This window comes from Mycteria americana, chromosome 3 (genome assembly GCF_035582795.1).
Source record: "Mycteria americana isolate JAX WOST 10 ecotype Jacksonville Zoo and Gardens chromosome 3, USCA_MyAme_1.0, whole genome shotgun sequence".
Lineage (NCBI taxonomy): Eukaryota > Metazoa > Chordata > Aves > Ciconiiformes > Ciconiidae > Mycteria > Mycteria americana.
The window spans coordinates 49,788,705-49,808,611 of record NC_134367.1 but is presented as its reverse complement, the minus strand read 5'-3'; the positions used below and the strand labels follow the sequence as shown (position 1 = coordinate 49,808,611).

The 19,907-nt window shown below is 37.9% G+C and overlaps 1 protein-coding gene across 5 annotated transcripts in view; it reads left to right on the top strand.

The window, feature by feature from the left end:
* Window positions 1–5,170: 5,170 nt before the first annotated feature.
* Window positions 5,171–19,907, top strand: part of HACE1 (HECT domain and ankyrin repeat containing E3 ubiquitin protein ligase 1) — a 54,255-nt gene continuing 39,518 nt past the window's right edge. For 3 of the 5 annotated variants that reach the window (XM_075498460.1, XM_075498457.1, XM_075498456.1), the window contains exons 1-8: window positions 5,171–5,380; window positions 9,970–10,024; window positions 11,236–11,325; window positions 13,142–13,246; window positions 14,624–14,699; window positions 14,979–15,110; window positions 16,295–16,377; window positions 18,825–18,921. In XM_075498460.1, the coding sequence (XP_075354575.1) occupies window positions 5,305–5,380; window positions 9,970–10,024; window positions 11,236–11,325; window positions 13,142–13,246; window positions 14,624–14,699; window positions 14,979–15,110; window positions 16,295–16,377; window positions 18,825–18,921 (714 nt within the window). In that variant the 5' untranslated portion in view covers window positions 5,171–5,304. Of the gene's footprint in view, window positions 5,381–8,324; window positions 8,559–9,969; window positions 10,025–11,235; window positions 11,394–13,141; window positions 13,247–14,623; window positions 14,700–14,978; window positions 15,111–16,294; window positions 16,378–18,824; window positions 18,922–19,907 lie in introns of those variants that run through there. The other 2 variants (XM_075498458.1, XM_075498459.1) reach the window with 2 other exon arrangements.

Here is a 19,907-nt window from a genome sequence, read left to right as displayed (position 1 = left end):
ATTTTATATCACTGCTGTAACAATCCTTTAACTTTTGAACATGCATCCCTGAATATATTTTGCATTTACCACTGAACTGGAAGCTAAATACAGAAGAATTTATAACATTTTGCAATTGATTGCATACCCTTAATGCTTTTGTTTTGTTTCAGCCCTTTATTTTGATGCTCTTAAAAGATGCCACTACGTACGTCCTGTGGCAGTGGTGTACCCTTGAGATACCATTGCGCTCACAGAGGGTCTCAAAAGACATTCATTTAGAAAGGACATATATTTTCAAGTTTCCTTGCTTTTCTCCTCTTTGATTGCTATGATGAGCAAAGGCAAACAACATGTTGTTCACACATGCTGTGGTTCTACTATTAGGTGTATCCAGAATCATACACACACAAAAGGAAAGGGACTTCAAGAGGTCATTTAATTCATCCTCTACCCTAGTAAGGCCATTTAGAAACTGGAGTAAGCTCTAATCTTAGCCCCTGAACACCTTCGTTCTTCGAAACCTGGAATAAAAGGAAAAAGCTCTGGATATGCTCACAGATTGTCACTGTTTAATAGCATGCTAATACTGTTTGTTTCTATTAGCAGCATCAGCAGCCTTTGGCGAAGCTGAATGTGAAGTGTTGCCGACTCGCCTACAGAAGTAGACTGAGAAGGGGAGAATTGCATTATACTGTTTATTTTACTTAAATAGAACTCACATACAAATATTTCTGAGGAACACTTAAGTATGGAGACATTCTGTAGTTAGTCCTTTTTCTTTCTTAATACCAATGAAATACGAAAGAGAAAAAGACAACTATAGAATGTTTTGGACCAGGAGAGGTAGACTGTGACACAGGATGGATTTCAAAACCATGACTAACATGATGACACCTCATTTATATCCTATTGCTTGTTCCATTATCTGCCAGAAGAAACGCGTGATAAACTCAAGTTGGGCTAACATTCTTGTTGAAAGGGCTCCTCTACTCCATCAAGTATTTGAGGCAAAATAAATCACATTTTTAACATAATATTTTAAAAATTATTTAATTTTTGTGCTCTAAAAAGCATGTACAGGACCCATTTTCATCTTACACCCAAGCCTCCACATGTAGAGAAAGTGTTCTGTAAATGTGCTGCAGGTGAATATTGTCCTGGCAACAATATCATGCAGGTCTGCAAAAGAAGGAGGAGTGTGGCAAGATCCAGGTAGTAGAACCCTGTGAAGAAGGGAAGGAGAAAGCATTGTTTTGGCAACACAGCTAGGGACAGGCACATTTGCTCTTCTGCAGAGATTAGCAAAGGCATTTAAAAATGCCAGACAGAGCACATGCTGTTCCAGGTAAGAACTGTCATACCACATAAGGCCAGTCTGGCTTCTTGTGTCTGACCATGAGGGGTGACGAATCCGTCCTTTTACATCTCTTGCATACTTACAGAGTTTATGGAACAAGGTGTGCACAGTGTGATTCTTTACCTGGTTGCCACAGCTGGTTGTGGAAGTCTGTAGTTCAGCGACTGAGTCAGATTGTATTTGCATCCATCATGCTTAAAATCTGCTGATGACCCAGTACTCCATGAACGGCTTAATTTTTGTTGGAACACACTTTGCACCCTGGCCTCCGCAACATATTTGTTTTAAGCTTGTTGCCCGTTAACTTCATTTCCAGTCACCTGCTCCACACTAAGATTTATAAATTTTTATCGTGTCCACTTGAATCCACCCTTTTCACATGCAAGAGTCCTAGTCTTGTTTGCTTTATCTCATAGACAAGCCATTCCACATCATTGATCATTCTTCTTGCTTCTCTTCGTAAATTTTCAGAGGTAATAAAATCTTTTTTCCTGAGCCAGGTTGACCAGACATGTGCCCATAATATTCAAAATATGTAATTCTTCTCTGCTCTTTACATGTTACAGAGCTATAAACCCAACAGCTTTAAATACTGTCATTCATAATTAAAACTAAAAAATACTCTTAAATCACCAATAAAACAAAGGCTTGAGAAAACAGATGGGCTTTTCAAAATTCTTGAAAGTTGATATTCTGACTATCAGACCAATGGAGACAACAAATTCCAGTGCTGAAGGTCCTTCACTGTGTATGCCCTCTTAGATTCTCCAGATATTTTAATCGACTGACTTTTCAATGGAATACCTCAGCCTCTATCATCTACCAGGGGAGTTCAGGCTGTCATCTGGGTACCTAGGAGCTTTCTGAAGATCAGGCAGTATTATTACATGTTGGGGTTTTTTTTTAAGATATGTAGGCAGGTTAGCAACCTGTTTTCCTCTTCTGAACCTCCACTTGATTTCTGTTCTTTTTTTTCTGTTGTTAAAGGCTGTCTTAGAATTTAAACAACTACTCTGTTTTTATCTGCTATCTGTAAACGAAGTCTGATCCCTAGGAAGCATAAACTCCTTTCATTCATCATCGGGCTGTGTTAAATTCATAAGTCTTGCCTGCATAATCAACATCTCAATTACCTTTTAAAAAACACTGTGAAAAATAAATCTGTTAAAAGGACTGGAAGCCATCTGATAATTTCTTAGAGAACACTGGAGTCAAGCCACCACATGTCTAGTACGTATTAATTTGAGACAGGATCTTATTGATGCAGGACACTAATCTTTCTTTTCCCTCTTTTTTGACAGATCAAAAAAGTAAACCTTAAGCAATTAGGTATTTAAATTTGTCACATGGAACTAGGTATTGTGGTACACCAGATCATTTCTAGTCTACTACAATATTCCATGTAATGCTAACCAGTAGAAACATACATCTAACAAACCAACAGTTATTAAAATTGCATTCAAATAATTAATTTTGCTGAGAAAAGAAAGTTGTTAGCTGGTATCTCATTTAAACATTAATGGTAAAGCTTCATTTGTTGTTATGCTTATTAGCATTTTCAAAATAGAAAATTTGCACATCACAAATTAACTTATAGAGTTCTTTTTTACAATGCTGTGGGTATTTGGAACATTTATTTTTGAAAAATGGAGTATTTGTTTTTACATTTTCACAGCATTCAGTTACCCTTTGCTACAACATTAAAACTCACTGTATAATTTTATTCCTCCTCAACAATTCTCACTTAAAAGTTATCCTCCTCACATTTTGGATTTTTTATGTCATGCAAATTGCTCAATTTTGTGATTGGGATTAGGGATTCTTGTTCAAAGAGTGTTCAGTGTTACTGTGATGTAAGTAATAAATACCTAGTATTTTCCACAGAATTTTAGGAAAGGACTCCAAGGTGGTCATCCAGTCATCTCTTCATCCCAAAGCAAGATGACTGGATCTACATCACTCCTCTCATATGCTCCTCTTGCAAATTATCTAATCATATGTCTCCTCAGACAACCTATTCTACTACTGCTATGGCTATCAGGAAATATTTTTCTAGTATCAAAGCTAAATCTAAGCACCAAATAATTTGAGGACAGTTAGGGGCTTCCTGAGGCAGATATGACTTTTATGTATTTAGTTGTCTTCTGTGGATGTTTGTTCCATGAACTTCTCCAGTGTTACTATGTCAGTTTTCAGCAATCATCACATCATTTGCAATACAACTAAAACTGCAGTTGTACTATCTCTTTTCCTTTGCTTCTGAAACTAATTGTTACCAGCTTTGTTCAGTGTCCCCTTACCTGACTGCAGAGAGTGAACAATAGATCCCCATCTCCTCTCTCCATGCCACTCATAATTTTTCCACTTCTACTATGTCCTCTCCAGTGTTTCTTTTCTAGATAGCAGAGTTCCAACTCAGTTCCCACTTACATGGAAGCCAATCCACATCTCTTGATTGTCCCTGTTGTCCTTTCTGAACCTTTTCCAATTCTCAGATCTATTTTCTCCAATTTGTCCTTCCAGGATACATTGTACAGAATGAAACAATGAGACCATTACACAGAATCAGATCACAACAGATCCCTGTGGACTCCCACACACTTCCTTGCATTCGGCAGTAGATCATTAATAACAACTTGTTGGGGTATGATTATCCCACCATTTCTACTTTCTCACTTTATAGAATTTTCATGTAATCCGTATTTCCCTGGCTTGGTGAGATTACATTAAATAACACCTGAAGCATCATTAAGGCCAAGATACCCGACATTGAATGCTTCTTCACCCTTGACAACGTGTATTATCCTGCCAGAAGAAGAAATGAATTGACAGGCTCACTCTGGCAGTTGTTTCCTTGTTAACTTTTAGGTATCTACAGTTTTTGTTCTGGCACTTTAGCTGGAATTTAAGTTACACGGACTTGCTGATAAATTGCCGGGTTTTCCTCCTCCACAGTGGCAGGTACTATGCCTGCTCTTTTCGAACCCCACCTATCCTCCATGAATCCATTTCAGCTAGGTCTTGACAACTCTTAGGAGGGAGTTCATGAGGCACAGCTGACTTAAGAGCACCTAACTCATCTTTCATTAGTCTACTCTCAGAGTATAACAATTTCTCCTTGGATTCAAGGGCTTTATCTGCTTTGTTGTAGTTGGGAGTGACAACTAAAACACAAAAAGACTTAGCAAAATAATTTATGAACCTTTGTTCTTTGCTTTTCATGTCTTACCCTACGTATTATTGCTATTATTAAATGCTGCTTATATTATTTTAGGTTACAGGTCTTCAATCTTCCTTTTCCTGTGCTTACTTTGAAAGTGCTAGTAAAGTCTATCACACTTTTCATCCCTGCTATGCGCTTCCTTCTTAATTTTCAGTAACGCCTCAGGTTTAAAGCTCTCAAGTTTGGCTGGTGAAAACCCACTTCCCCGCGGCCTGGGACTTCTCTGATGAGCCTGGCTGCAATTTCAGGGCAGGGATTGCAGCAGAGCTGCCCCATCTTGCTCAGACCCGTTTGCCAGGGGCCATTACCTCCTGTAGCTCTGGGGACACGAAGGCCCCCAGGCCACGCTGGCAGGATCACTCAGTAGAGGCGATTTCAAAAGGCAGTAATATATTTTTTTTTTTTTCAAAAACCGTAACAAAGAGATGCTTAAATACCCATATTCACAGGTTTATGACCATTTATCCCCCCCGCATCTCTCTTCTTTTGTCCCCCAGGAAAAAATTAAACTGAAGTAAGCCCCGCTGCCGGCGCGGCCTACGAGCAGTGCGCAACTCCCGCCTCCCGCCTTCCGTCTCCGTCCATCGCGCATGCGCGCAGCCCTCCGCCCTCTGAGCATGTGCAGAGGGTCGGGGGCCGGCGGTGGCCTGGGCAGCGTCCGCGGCGCCACCGGCACGATGGGCTGAGGGGCGAGGCGGCGGCAGCGGGGGGTGTCAGCGGCTCCAGGCTGGGCGCCCCGAGGATGGAGAGAGCCATGGAGCAGCTCAACCGGCTGACGAGGTCCCTGCGCCGCGCCCGCACCGTGGAGCTGCCGGACGGTAGGAGAGGGACGGCAGGGCGGCGGTCTGCCCCGGGGCCGCGGCGGCCTCCCCGGCCCGGACCCACCCGGCCCAGTGGGGGTGAGCTGAGCCGGGGGCCGTTGCGTAGCCCCGCCTGGCGAGGCGACTCGGGAGAATGGAAATCGGCTCCTTCCCTCCGCCTCCGAGGGGCTTTTTTATTTGTAATGGAGACAACAACTGCAGCGACTTCCCCGTCCTCTTCCTGTCCCCGGTGTCCCGCCGCCGGAGGACGGCGGTGTCTGTCACAGGGCGCGGGGTGCCCCTGCCCGCTGCTGCCGCCCCTGGGCCCGGGCGAGGGGGTGGTCTGGGGTGCTGGACCCTCTTCTTATCCGGTTTTAAATCCCTCGTCGGGTGCTTCGTCGGTGACACACTAGTGATGGTAAATCTTTGGGGTTTTTTTTTTTTGTTTGTGGGGTTTTTTTTATAGTGCTGAATTTTGTTTGAAAAGGTGTTGTAAGTCACTGTCACCGGTCACAGCCTAATTTTTTTGGCTCTAAACTACTTTTCATGGGTGCTAGCTACCTGATATCGGGATGGAGTTGAAAATACAGCTTCAGGCTCTTCTGGCAAGTAGTTTAGTGTTCCAGCTAGGTCCAGCCTTTGGGAAGACTACCCCTGCAGAAGCTTTTGGATATGCAAAAGTTTCTATTCCTGTGAATCATGTGCTGTCATTGTACTTTTTTTCAGGGTTTATTTTTACGGATGAGTCTTTGGCTGTATGTCTGCCAGCTTTCATTTCCAGTGTTGCAGGAAAATGAGTAATATTCTGTTTTCTCTATGTGTTCCCTGTTAGGACTTCCTGGCTGCTGCTTATGGACTTCCCCCTATGCTGAGCTGCTACACTGTTTCCTTTTGTCACCCGTCAACAGTTTCAGTGTCTGCTAGTGCAGTTGCTCATAAATTTCACAAAATGACAGACAAGTTTCAGATGGATTTTGCTGCTGCTTGTAAGCTCTTGAATGGCAGCAGTGAAAACTGATGTAATACTGTTAATGTAAGCTCAGACTTCCAGAAATAATGTAGTAGCACCAGTTTAACTAATTGATAATGGTAATATGAATAATGCTTAGCACAACCTATGCTGGTTGGAGCTGCTTTAAATTTATTCCAGTACTAGTGTAGGCAAATTAATTCTGAATTTGAGTTCAGCTGTTTTCTTCCTATCTTGGGCTTTATTGTCTTACACTTCAGAGGTAATTATGCCTGTGGTAGTGCAAATGCAAGCCCCGTGAGCTCTGGAACAAGTACTTCTCTTGTCCTATAGTGCAGAAGGAATGTCAATCGTATGTATTCTCTAAGAATTACATGAAACAAATAACAGCTGGACTGAAATATGGAGATAAATGGACTTCAGGTGCTGAAATGTCAAATTACATTCCAAGAAAACCTCCATTCAATAGCCATCTAACTTTGGGTACATCTTAGCTCATTATGTGTCTTCTTTCTTGACCTTGGTGTTCCCTAGGTTCATGCAGGCCTGCCCAGACTCTTCTTGAGAAGCAGGTTTGGGTTGTAGTGTTTTGCTCCAAACACGTACTGACAGGATCAGCTTAGAAAATACTGCCACCAGTCTAGTATGGTATGTGGCTTGGTGGCTTCTTGTGTGCTGTGTCTGGCCTCTTGAATTACGATTTTTTTTTTTTTTTCCCCCACATGCATTTGAATAGCTTTAATTTGAAAGATAAATAGTTAACCTCTACATCCTTAAACTAAGAGTCATAGTACTCTGTTAGGAAATGGAGACGTATGTTTGAACTTTTTTATGCTGAAGAAGGCACTAAATCCAGGTATTTAACTTCCTTTGCATGTGTTGTAGCCATTAAAGTATTATACAGATGGTGCTGACACTTCTTTAAGATGTGATCTCTGCCAAATGCAAGCCAATTATCTCTTACAAAATAAAATATTAAGTGTATCTTGTCAGGCCAGGATTCTAGATGATGAATTTTAAGTGATTTTTTTTTTTTTTAAAGCAAGCATTAACACCTGAGTCCAGTGCCAGTGAATACCCTGAGCTGACCTTGCCAATAGGGAATAGTATGGGGTTTTTTAATGACTCTTCTGAAGTATCCTTCAGCAGGTGTTTTCTGGGCACTGAAGAACTTGACATAAATTTCTGGATTCTACTGTTAAGGCTCAGGGCCTGAAAACTAGGCCTTGCAGCCCGAAGTTGTAGGTTTTAGGCCCTTTGTTGGCTCTGACTCTGTATTTTGGGTGCTTTTTTTGTCTTTAGGTATTCATGACTTGAAATGCAAGCAAGTTAGATAACAGATAAGTTCTGTAAGTGCATGAGGCATATAATGCTTTTTTGCTTCCTGGTGTCATGTACTTTTACTTTAAGTCAATAGGAGTTTGTTTATGAATAGCAATAATATTTACCAAAAATAGGCACAAAAGCTCCTTAGTCCCACACCCTTTTAATTATTTCTGTACAGAAAAACTCTGGGAAAATCTGCATATGCTCCACAGTGTAGATTCTGTTAATAGAATAGCAAAGGGCTTGGTTTTGTAACTATACCATAAACACCTTTTATGGCCCAGCTACAGTCACATTTTTCTTTTTCTAGATCTCTAAACTTGCGATATAGTTAAATTCAATTAGCATCAGTATTAAGCATTTCAGTTAAGTGTGCTGGTATATTTAAAGACTTTTTTTTTTGACCTCTTCTCTTTAATAGGGCATGATTGTGAGAATACGTAAGGATGTCATGCTCAGATTTAGTTGGCATTCTCAAGTACTGTTTTTTGTTTCAGTTGGAGAGCTTTATCTTCCTGCCAAGAGATCTGTGGAACAGAGCTCAAGCAAGAAATTTTTTTTCATTTGTATATACTGGGAGCTAATAATGGATACATTTTTAAAAACTGATCAAATCTTTTCCACAATTGATATCTTTATTTAGCATCTATATAATTTTATTTCCAGGACTCTCCCTCTGCATGTATCCCCTCCCTCCCAGCCCGCCCTGCCCCCCAGCAGTCAAATTCTAGTGGTGCATGTTGGGGATGGAGTTGTCTGATGCTCACAGAGCTCTGCCATAAGGAACAACCTATAGACAGGTCAAACTCTTGAACTTGATGATGGTTAGAATTACTCTGCAGCTTTGAAACATCATTTGGTGTTTTGAGAGGCTTGTGTCTCTTCCATCATGCTTTCACTGTAAGCAACTTTTTTTTTTAGTTTTTATAAATAACAGAATTAATGTGATTTGAATTTGAATATGACTTACCTATTTTCAGTGTTCAAAGGTAATAATAGATTAGCATTGCTTCTTTCTTTGGTTACCTACAGACAGACTGCTTCACATAGTGGGTAGCAGCACTAATCTTGAAGCACTGTAGAGGAATTATAATGAATGGCATAGCTGCAGCATGATAAGGGTTTCTCTGACTCCACTTGATAACTAAAGAATTCTTCAATTAATATTTGGTAAATGTCAGCTCACCTATCTAGTGGAAGTAGTGAACATATAGAAGTATGGTGTGTAAAAGATATGAGAAGCTACACTTGTTTGGGTCTGTTTTAATTCTTCCTGTTCGGATTGCTTTGTAACTTTGGTGTTTGGATCAATTAAGATGATGAGGAAAAAGTTCAAAATACAAGTTTTACGAGAACAGACCTATATTTCCATATCTTAGAACAATATACCTCGGTTCTCAGAAAGTGTAGTCCCTCCTGTCATAAGCTGGTATCTACGTGAAGAATCTGGAGATTGTACTCCCAACAATGGCTAGTTTGTTTCAAGCTAGAAAATATAATAATTATACTTCATTAATAATTTATTATTATTGTACATTAATATTATTAATAATTATTATACCTTAAAGCCTTTTAAGTTTTGTCAAATTCATCCTTTAAAAATAATATTTTATTCCAGAAAGTCTATAAGTGACCAAACAGGCACGTCATACCCATACAGTGTGCTGGTACATGCAGCAGTAGCACTCACAGAGACTGTATAGCTGAATGTCACTCTATTCCCACCTGAGATCTTTGTGTTCTGACTTAGATCTTTGTGTTCTGGCCTCTTTTCATTGCCTTCAAACGTGGCATATGAAACTGATTAGAAATTAAAATGAAATTTATTGCATTCAGTTATTCAAGTTTAGAGACAAAAATGAGTAGTTATGCAGTAACTTGGTTTAAAGAAATCACTTTTACAAACTCATAGGTATCAGGACTATGGAAGTCACCTTGGAACAAAGGACATTTCCTTCTTTTTAAAATAAGCTATTTACTTTTTTGTTAATGCACATTTCTTAAATACTTTGACTTAATAAACAGAATTGTCAATTTAAAGAAATTGATGCTCCATTGAAAATTCTGTAACTATTACTTTGTAAAAGAAAAAAAGCCACATTGAAATTTCATGTATAGCAATCCTGTTAATTACCTCTTCTGAGTATGGTGGCTTTTTCTTTATAACGAAACTTTAGGTATGTATAACCTGTGTAAAAATAATGATCTATTGAACAGTGGACACTTTAAAAGGTAAATAAGTGTTGCTATATGAATTTATTTTACATAGAAGATTTCTTTATGATAATGGAGTAATTTAATTTCTTCACAGATAATGAAACTGCTGTCTATACATTAATGCCGATGGTTATGGCTGACCAGCACAGGTGAGAGCTGCTTTAAATTTCATTTTTTTTTTTTCTTTTTAACGTCCAAAAAACCGGCATGTTTGTTAGAGTTGTAGCTGCTAGAGCACTCTGAGGAGTTCTGCTGCTGAATTGCTGAGATAGCTTCTGTAGCTGAAGTTAGTCACTGACTGTGTGCATCCCAGCATATTCTTACCTGAGACCTGTTTTGCTTTATGCCATAGACTGGAGCTGGGATTTGTTCTGTTGATGCACATAGAGAAATTTGTCCTAGGATAAGAACAAAAGCATTGTTTTGTAACTGGGTTTTAGCTCTAAGTGTGTATTTATTGATGACATAGAAGCTCTTAGTCTCATTAGACATCTCAGAAAGACATGGAATAAGAGTTGGACAATGAGATTGATACTTCTGGGATTCCTCAGATGAGCAGCTGTTTCTCTTACCCAGTTGTCCTCGAAGTGGTTGGAACCTGGGCCAGCTAAGTGGTGTTACCTTCTGCTGAGTTTTGTAGGCAAGCAGGTAGTAACTCTTGCTGAAACTGTAAACTGTTTATCGAATCCGGATAAACATTTGTTCTGCTACATAATGTCTTGCTGGTATTGTGTGCAAGGGTTTTAAATTATGTCATCAGCTTTTACTGGAGGTTGAAATCACCCGTTCACTTGCAGTTTTGCCTATTTTGTAATATTTTATCTTAACTAGTATCTTATCTTTACTATTTCATTAGGGCTTGAAGGGTCCTATTTACATTTCTTAACCTATTGGCATATCATGTGTCCTTCTACTTCATCATGATGATTTCACATACCAGTCATCCTTCTGAACTTTGCCTGTGTTTGGGAAAGCTGCTGGATATCTAGTTAGGGAGTCTGTGTTGAGATAAGGAGGAAGATGAGAATTTATTGTTTTTCAAAGCAAAGCTATTAATATGCTTGTTTTCCATATTTGTAAAGAAGTGATTTGGCCATCTGGTGTAATTCTTACTAGTTTACATTTGAAACAGTTTGCCTAGTGTCACAGTTTGTTTTTTATGTACAAGTAAGAAGTGAAAGAGTAAAAGTACTGTTAATATGCAGATGCTTGGAAGCTGTTGGATGTCTTGTTCAGAAATTAGTTGGAGGGAAAAGAAATAGTGATCAAATAAGAAATAGAGCACTTGTGTACAAGTTACAGTATATACTTTGCTTGGATATTGTGAGCTATTTTTAATTAGTTATATTTCTGTTTGAAGGTCTGTCTCAGAGCTGCTATCAAATTCAAAATTTGATGTGAATTATGCATTTGGACGTGTGAAGAGAAGTTTGCTTCATATTGCAGCAAAGTAAGACTTACTTGAGTCCAGTCCAGAAGTTAACAATGAAAGTATTACCACAAATCTAAGGCACCAATGTAAGCAGGAAAACTCTGTAGTATCAGTTAACATTTTGTTTTTACACTTCTTTTTTGTATTTTGTTTGTTGTTTTAGCAATGAGCCTGCCTCACTGAGAGGACAGGTTTTACACATGATATCAAATGGCTTTCCAAATTCTAGTGAAGGAAGTCTTGGTGGATACTTTTTTTTGCTTTCTGTGAAATCTCAGTCTGTGTAGAAACGTAGCCATTATGTGTATCCTGTATGGCTCAGTTACTCTTGCCTTTGTAGATTTAGAGAAACATTGTCTGCGGGTGCTGCTTGTTTTTGAAGTATTCTAAAACAGTGGGACGCACTTGGATGTTCATTGGGAAGCAGCTGTTCCAAAGTTCTTCATGTTACCATAACTGAAGGGGATATAACTTGGCCGCTCGCTTCTAATAAATTTTTGTATCCTGGATAAAGGACTTAAGTGCAAATTCCAAATCTGTGACCTAGATAATTTATTATTTATGTAGCTCTTCAATGGGGATAAATCTATATTGCCAAGAAACAGCCAGATTAACATAACCTTAATAGAAATGAACCAGACAGTTTTTGAAATGGCCTTTCAGGAAACTGAACTTTAAACTAATGAATGAATGAATGTTCTATATTTGGGTCCCATTTTAAATATCTTGAAAGTTCTTACATTTAAACTGTTTAAAAAAAAAAAGTAGAAATAAAAGAAATAGTAGTAGTATTGCATATAAATAGCAGGTATTTGGGCACACTAAAGGTAGAAGCAGACTGTTTTAGAAATACCTGTTTCCCAAACATTCCATCTCAGAATTACATGCTGCTTATATAAAATTTACTTAAGAAGGTACTTAAAGAAAAAAATGCGAGCAAGTTTTTAGCATACATCTTAGAAGTATCTTTGAAAAGCTGTATTTATTGATCATAAAAGCCAAGAAATCGTGTTACATTTAGTTTCTGGATTCTCTTTTATCTTGGCTAGTTGTTGTGTCATTAAGAGGTCATCGAGATGCTGTTTTGCAACTTATTGTACAGCTGGTCTTCAGTTTCTTTGGGTTGTTGTGTAGCAGTTCTGTCACTGGGAAGACTAGTAGCAATGGATAAGCTGGTTGTGACGGATACAAAAATACTATATGTTTATCCTCACAATCAGCTCTTCCTCTTGAAGAGTTCAGGAGTAAGATAAACGTATAATGCCAAGTTTGTGTTCTTGGTGACATTGATTATTCTTAAGACCTGCTATATTATGAAAAGTAAAAGGGAGTTACAGATTCAAAACAAATAGCAAAGAAAAATTTGTATGAGTTTTAGAATTTTTCTGATATTTAAACTTCTAAACATAACCTCCAGACACTGAAGTGTACCAAAAAAATGATATTGGAATTGTTATTTAATGGAAAATTCAGTCCTCTGAATAGATTAAAGATGAGGGGGGTGAGAGGAAATAGTAAGCAAAACACTTCAGTTTACATTTTAAACAATTCTCGGTCTTCAAGACTCACTGTTGGGTTTTAAAGTCACTAAAATCACATAGAAGGCTAGCACCTATTTATTAGTGCAAGTTATGATCACTCAGTTCTCACTGCATTTAAGTGTCTTTCCTTTAGCTTTGTGTAACTTGAACTATGAGGGTGTAAAAATGGTTTTGTGTTAAGATTTTCTACTGAATGTAATCTGTACATAGTATTGCTGTTGTCTTTATGTCAAAATAGATTTGGTTTGTAAATATCCTCGTTACAGTTTTTCCCTTCCTTGTTTTGTTCTTAGCTGTGGATCAGTTGAATGCCTTGTTCTATTATTAAAAAAAGGGGCAAATCCAAACTATCAGGACATTTCAGGATGCACACCTCTCCATTTAGCAGCTAGGAATGGGTAAGAAAAAAGTTTTTAAAACTTCTAAAAAGGTTTTGTGCATAATACACTTGAGCTGACACGTTCTGTAATATTTTTGCATAGTTCAAACAAAATACTTTGGGTTTCGCTTTAGAAAATAGGGTTGGTATGCTTACAGGGAATGTGGAAGTTAAAATCCGTACTTTGAATATTCAGAAAATAATTTTATATAAATAGGAAGTTATGTCTGAAGTGCCAATTTCAGTGTCAGTCATTTTAGTGTTAAGCCGGAGCTTAATGATTCTTACAACAGCGATCAAACAAGGGATGTATTCACCTTCCAGTTCCTTCCAGATAAATAAGAAAAGATTTCGGGGAGGACACTGGAGAGTTTGGAAGGGTTTAGAGGTTTCAGATTTTTCTCAGATAGTGTCTCCAAGGAAGTTTTTACTACAAGGAAAGGAATATAAAGTTTGCCTGAACAATATTAGGAGGGGGCAGGGGGGACCTAAACAGTGAGCAAGCACCTTTTTAAGATCTTTTAGGATCTTATTTCTTGAATTGTAGTATGTGGAAACACACAGCTGGTGATGGTAATGTCTTTTTCTTTTTAGAGCATGTGTGTGTTAACAGTAAATGAGTTGTATCACGGCTGGTACTTCAGATGATGAGGAGGGAGTGTTTAGTGGCTTTTAGGTATGTGGGAGAAGTATTTGTAGGGGAAGGGAGAAAGAAGCAGCCAAGTGGCACATGGTGAAATGCAGACATACACACAGGAGACAGTTATGTGGAAAGGAGGCATGAGAAAGGTGTGAGAGGTACCAAATAAAAAGGAAAAGAATAAACTCTTAAGGGTAAAGCACTTGGAGCATTAGACGGTGTTAAAAGACCAAACAAAACATGAAGTAGGAAAAACACCCCTACTTTCATTAAGGCAGTTATTGTACTCGCCAAAGATTTACATAGTGTTACAATGAGTGTCTCATTAAATAATGGTTTAGTGGTGTACTGTAAATGTGTTCACTGAAGTGTACAGACTGTGATGAACTCTATGGATTTCCATTAGCTGAACTCTTCTTGTCTTGAGAGTGTAGTTCATGCTGAGCTGAAGGTTATAACAGGCATGCTGTTAGAGTGGTGACGAGGTACTTCTACACTTTCCACAAAAACATTCAGCTACACAGCTATGTTTTGAGCCCTGTGCTGTTATATGCTACCCTTGCACTGCGTGAGTCTCTGATGCTACTGATGATCACTTCTCTTTTTCACATGCACAGTACCATACTCCTTATAAAGTAAAACTACCTGCTATGGTTTGTACAATGATGAATTAGAGTGAGTGGAGCTCTAAGAAGATACCTGGTCTTCGTAAATTATTTTCCCTCGCTGCATTTTAATGTATTCTTTTCTTTATAGCCAGAAGAAATGTATGAGCAAGCTGCTGGAATACAGTGCAGATGTCAACATTTGTAATAATGAAGGCTTGACTGCAGTAAGTGCTATTTATTCTCATGGTGCTCTTAAAATTAAGGAAGAATTTGAAGATTCTAATTTCTTAAGCTTCTGCTGTCTTACATGTAAATAGACAAAACTGCTGTGTGTCCAGTGCCCTTAAGAATCAAAAGACGTGATCAAAGTACCTAAGCACATGGTAGTATTGTTCAAAGCTTCTCTTTGTGAAAATGTTGACAATAGTACAGTCAGGTTTAAAATCCTATTTATGAAATACTTATTGCTAAAGGAAACATATATATCATCATTTTGTACTTAGATTCATTGGTTGGCTGTCAATGGACGAACAGAATTGCTTCATGATCTTGTTCAGCATGTCAGTAATGTAGATGTTGAAGATGCAATGGGACAGACAGCCCTTCATGTAGCTTGTCAAAATGGACACAAGACAGTAAGTTTCTAAATTTTATTAACACACTGCATTTGTGAAGAATTGGGTAAAGCCTCAGTGGTGGTTTGTGTGTTTTTTGTAAACTTCAGGCTAGTCATGCGCATGATAATGGTTAGAAGTGTGAAGAACTCTATTGTTTGTCTTAGTATTGACTGCATTGACTTCCATGGGAACAACTAATTTATTCTTGTGGAGATGATTGATCTCAGTGTTTATGGGATTTTAAGTGACTTACTGTATACTATTCAGCTGTTCTGTAGTACTATTATTGCCTTGTTGATTGCAGGTTTTGATGTAATGTTAAATATTTGAAAATGTTCTTCCTTACTTTTTAGACTGTGTTTGATTCATAATTTTACCAGCCATTATGTGCTTTTGAAATCTGAAATGATCTTAATTTACTGTGAATAAAAAATGAACAGAGTTGGGTCAGTTAGATATTTAACATTAGAAGTAAACAAGTTCACATAGACTCTTCTTTTATTGATCTGTGTGAATAATTTTTAGACCTGGCCTTGCATTAGGGCTATTTACTCTCAGAGTAGAGGTCTGGATGCTTTACTTGAACTGCATTACAACCATGTAGAGTAGTGATCTTGAATTATACAGATTGTCTCCAGGACTATTTACTGTTCAAAAAAAATTATCTTTCTACCCAGATCCTTTTTGTTGTCATTGTCAGAGCTCGACTTGCGAAGACCAAGTTCTGAGAAACTGTTACCTATAGATTTATCTACTTTATGTGACTGGAATATAGCAAAAGTTGTTTGAGAGTCTGCTCAATGTTTTCATGTTTTAGAATTTGCTTACTTATTTCTTCTATTCTAGTGTGTGTTTAAAATTTCACCTTGTGATAAGGCTGTTTATGGCTGTCACTAAGTTGAGGTTTACTTCTCTAAAAAGTGTTGTTTTCCTTTTTAAATGGCTTGTAGTTCCAGGGGTCTTTGGGATTAGCTGAAGTTCAATAAAGGGCATTGTTATTAAAATGGGAAGTTCAAAGGAACCTTTATGAGCTCTGACAGCCATGATTTTCCATATAGTGTTTAGGAATTTTGGTTTTGAGATTCATTACTGAAAATTAAATCCTTCAGTATAATTAGACATGCATGACAATAATAATAGTTGCAAGGCAATAGACTTTTCTGTTGCTCTTTTTCTAATGTTGGTATTTTCTTCTGTTCTAGACTGTGCAGTGTTTGCTAGACAGTGGTGCAGATATAAACAGGCCAAATGTGTCAGGGGCAACTCCGCTCTATTTTGCTTGCAGGTATATATTCTTAACTTTTGAATACTGTGCTAAAAATGGAATTGATTTTTTCTTCTTTTTCTTTCTGCAGTAACAATGATTAGAAAGCACAAAATTTAGGAAACAGAAAAGCTGACTGGTATTTAATCTTGCCTCATGTTTGAATGTAGTTTGGTGATTCATCTAAACACTTAGTACTGCAAGCTTGTATACCTCTTTCTAACAGACATGTTAAACACATAGCTGTGCGTGTTCTAGTATGACTCATAAATCAATGACTGCTGAACTTTTTTCTGAAAAAATGAGATCTACCAATTTAGATTATTTTGAGTAAACTAAAAATTCAGCCTTTTATAAGGCAACTTTGACTATTCTTTAATGTACATTATGGTATTACAGTGTACATGAAATGTGCACATATGCCTTAAAGTTACAATGCTAAATTGAAATTATATTGTTGCTTTGATTAATGCTGTTTTTTTCACAGTTTAGTTTTATTTCAAAACTAATCACGTATGATGAATGACCTCTTGTTTTAGTTGGAGCATTCCTGCTATTTGGTAGAACATTTACAATTTTATAATCCCTATGTTTTGGTTACAGGTTAAATAGTTCACCTATGATTAAATGTTAATATAAACAAAGGGAGAAATGGACTGACCTGGTGGCCTGCCAAGAGTTATGTTGTGGGAGCCCGGGTCTCTGGAGCTCTGGAGCTAGTGTATGCTGACTTCTTGGCAGTTGAGAAGGAAGGAAATGGAGAATAAATAGCTGCTAGCTAGTTGAATGCCTTGGTGCTTGATTTAGGGACTGGTATTGGCATCCACTTTAAAAGAAGTAAGCAACTTGCCTTGGCTTGGAGGTTTTCCATGAGAAGGGAATGTGTTGCAAGTATGGCGGTGATCTTCCTTTAGAAATTAACAACTGGAGCAGCTGGCAGGCTAGAATGAACAGGGTGCATAGCGGAAATCAGCATCTTGTCAGAAGTTCCAGTTGGTGGTGCTGCCACCTGGGAAGAAAGGTTATAGGTCCCTGATGACAGGGAGAGCAGGATGTGGTAGCAGTGGCTGGTGATGGCTGGAGAAAGGGTATTGGTGCTCAAAGTCTGACCCTGAAACCCTTGTTTTTTTCAAGGTGTTACATTGTGCACTTAGTCTAGAGAATCACAGTGAAGAGGTGCTTCAAGGAGGCCAGTAGTCTTGGCTCCTTTCCGACATCTGGTAGCTGACTGTTTGCATTGGACAAAGTCCAGTATATTAGATGAACCTGTTGGTTTCCTGGGCTGAAAGGACATGAATGAGGAGGACTCAGCTGGGAACTATTGAGAGACCAGTGAAGCTACCTCTTGCTTCTCAGCTGTTAATTGTCACTTTTCCTGTGCCCCTCCTGAACTGTTAGTGCAGGCAGCCTTGATGTGTTCCAGGACAGCAAATACTCATATACCTTTGTGTAAAGGGCGCACTGCAAACTACCTTGCGATCTAAAACTTCATTGAAAAACTTGTATCCGTAACCTTAATTACTGTGTCTTTTGTATCAGTCTTTCATTTCATCCTTTAGATACTTCTGTATTACATTTGTCAGTATATGCACTAAATATCAGTGAAGGCAATAGTCAACTAGTCTTTCAGTGTGTTTTTAATGAAGTCAACATCTAATTGCTGGTACCCAATTTCTCACTTTCTTCAGAAGAAAGGGTTTTGGAAAGTATATGCTCTAGGTGTTGATGGATAGAAATAATCATTGGTCTTATTTTTTTCTAGGCAATGATGGCCTGTTGGAATAGTTGTTTGTGAAATTCTTGACTCAAGGAAACAAGTATCCTGTACAACCTGTAAATAGATCAGTGAGACTGTGAAATAGACTCTGAATGGAAAAGTAAAACTCATCACTCTTCACATGTAAAGGCTAGGCAAAACATTCACATGTATTGGTTAAAAGAAATTAGAGCAAAGAGTGATGTATTGAACTCTTGTGCAAAAAAAGATGTTTTATCAATTAAAAAAAAATCTTACTAATGTTTTACTGATGGTTAAAGCACAATTAGATTATTTTTTTCCCCAAATCTGGTAGGAGTGAGCAAAGAACTCAGTGAAAAAAAACTTTCTCTGTGAAGTAAATTAGGGTGTGAACTGAGAGAGCGCTCTTTTTTTGCAGGAAATGCAGCTCGTACATATTTATGAGGCTAGGCTAGGATGAATCATTTCTGAATGATGAGAGTGACTCTGGCTTGATAAATGGGCCATACCTAATTTTGCACTGTGCTTCTGCAGTAGCCTTGAAAGGTAGTAGAAGAATATAAGTGGCATTATCTTCCATCCTGTGTTTCTACTTAGTTTCATACCATAACTATTTGTTTTCTCCTAGCTTACGTTGGTTTTGTTTATTAGATTCAGTAAAGTCAGATTTATCACTCATAGTAGAGCATAAGTGCTGTATTAACTCTCTTTCTTCTCTTCTTTTGAATAGTCATGGTCAGAGAGACACTGCACAAATTCTTTTGATGAGAGGAGCCAAATATTTACCAGACAAAAACGGTATTACTCCACTGGATCTCTGTGTACAGGTATTGAGTTAGCAACACTTTTTCTGTGAAATTCTATCACTTACTATGCTGTTACCTGATCAGTGTTATCTTTTTTATTTTTAAGGCCTATGAAAGATGGTAGTCCTTTGGCGAAACAGAAGTGCAAAAATAATTTTTTTGCAATTAAATTGATCCTACAGGCAGGTTCCCAATTTGTACCCTTTGCAAAAGTCTTTAACATCTTTAAAGACTTTGCAAGATTGGCACTCATGAGAAACAAAGAGTTTGCAGAGCTCCATTTGACTGGAAAGTTTGGGTAACCTTGGTATAATGGTAACAGACTGTTTAGGTGCTTAACTGTTAATGAGAGGTAAAGGCATGCAGAAAGGAGTGATTTTTTTTTTTTTTTTTTTTTAATCTCAACTAATAGAATTTCTTTTCTCTTGAAGAGATATTACTAATAAAAACAAACAAAACTTATATGGTGCTAACTCTGTTACTTTTCAAAGGTATTCCAAATACTATATCTGGATGAGGAACAAAAGTCTTAAGCATTTTCAACTACTGTGCAAAATGCAGTCTTTCTTGCTTGATACCAAATATTGTTTGTACTGCTTGCTAGGGTGTCTTTTCTTGATTTGTGAACACATACACATTTTTCTGTAGGATCAATTTAAGGTCAGTCTGTAAATAACATGTAATGAATGAATGGAAGCTTTTGAACCTTTGCTAGTAATCAGCAGACTAGAAAACTGAACTGGAGGCTAAAAAAAAAAAATCACTGCACTTAGCAGACATCACATTACCTTGGTGCATGTCATTAGTTTGGCAGGATAAAGTTGAAATGTTCAAATCTTTTGCTGTACTAGCAGCTTATTTTAATCGCAAGTTATTTAATTTCTGAGGATTCCTCATGTGCCTAAGACCTGCAGTTGAAGTAGCTGTGTGTATGTGGTAGAGACTGCTGTCTCCAGTACCTGTGGGATATTTTTGGAATGTTTAACCACAAAAGATTTATTTCATAG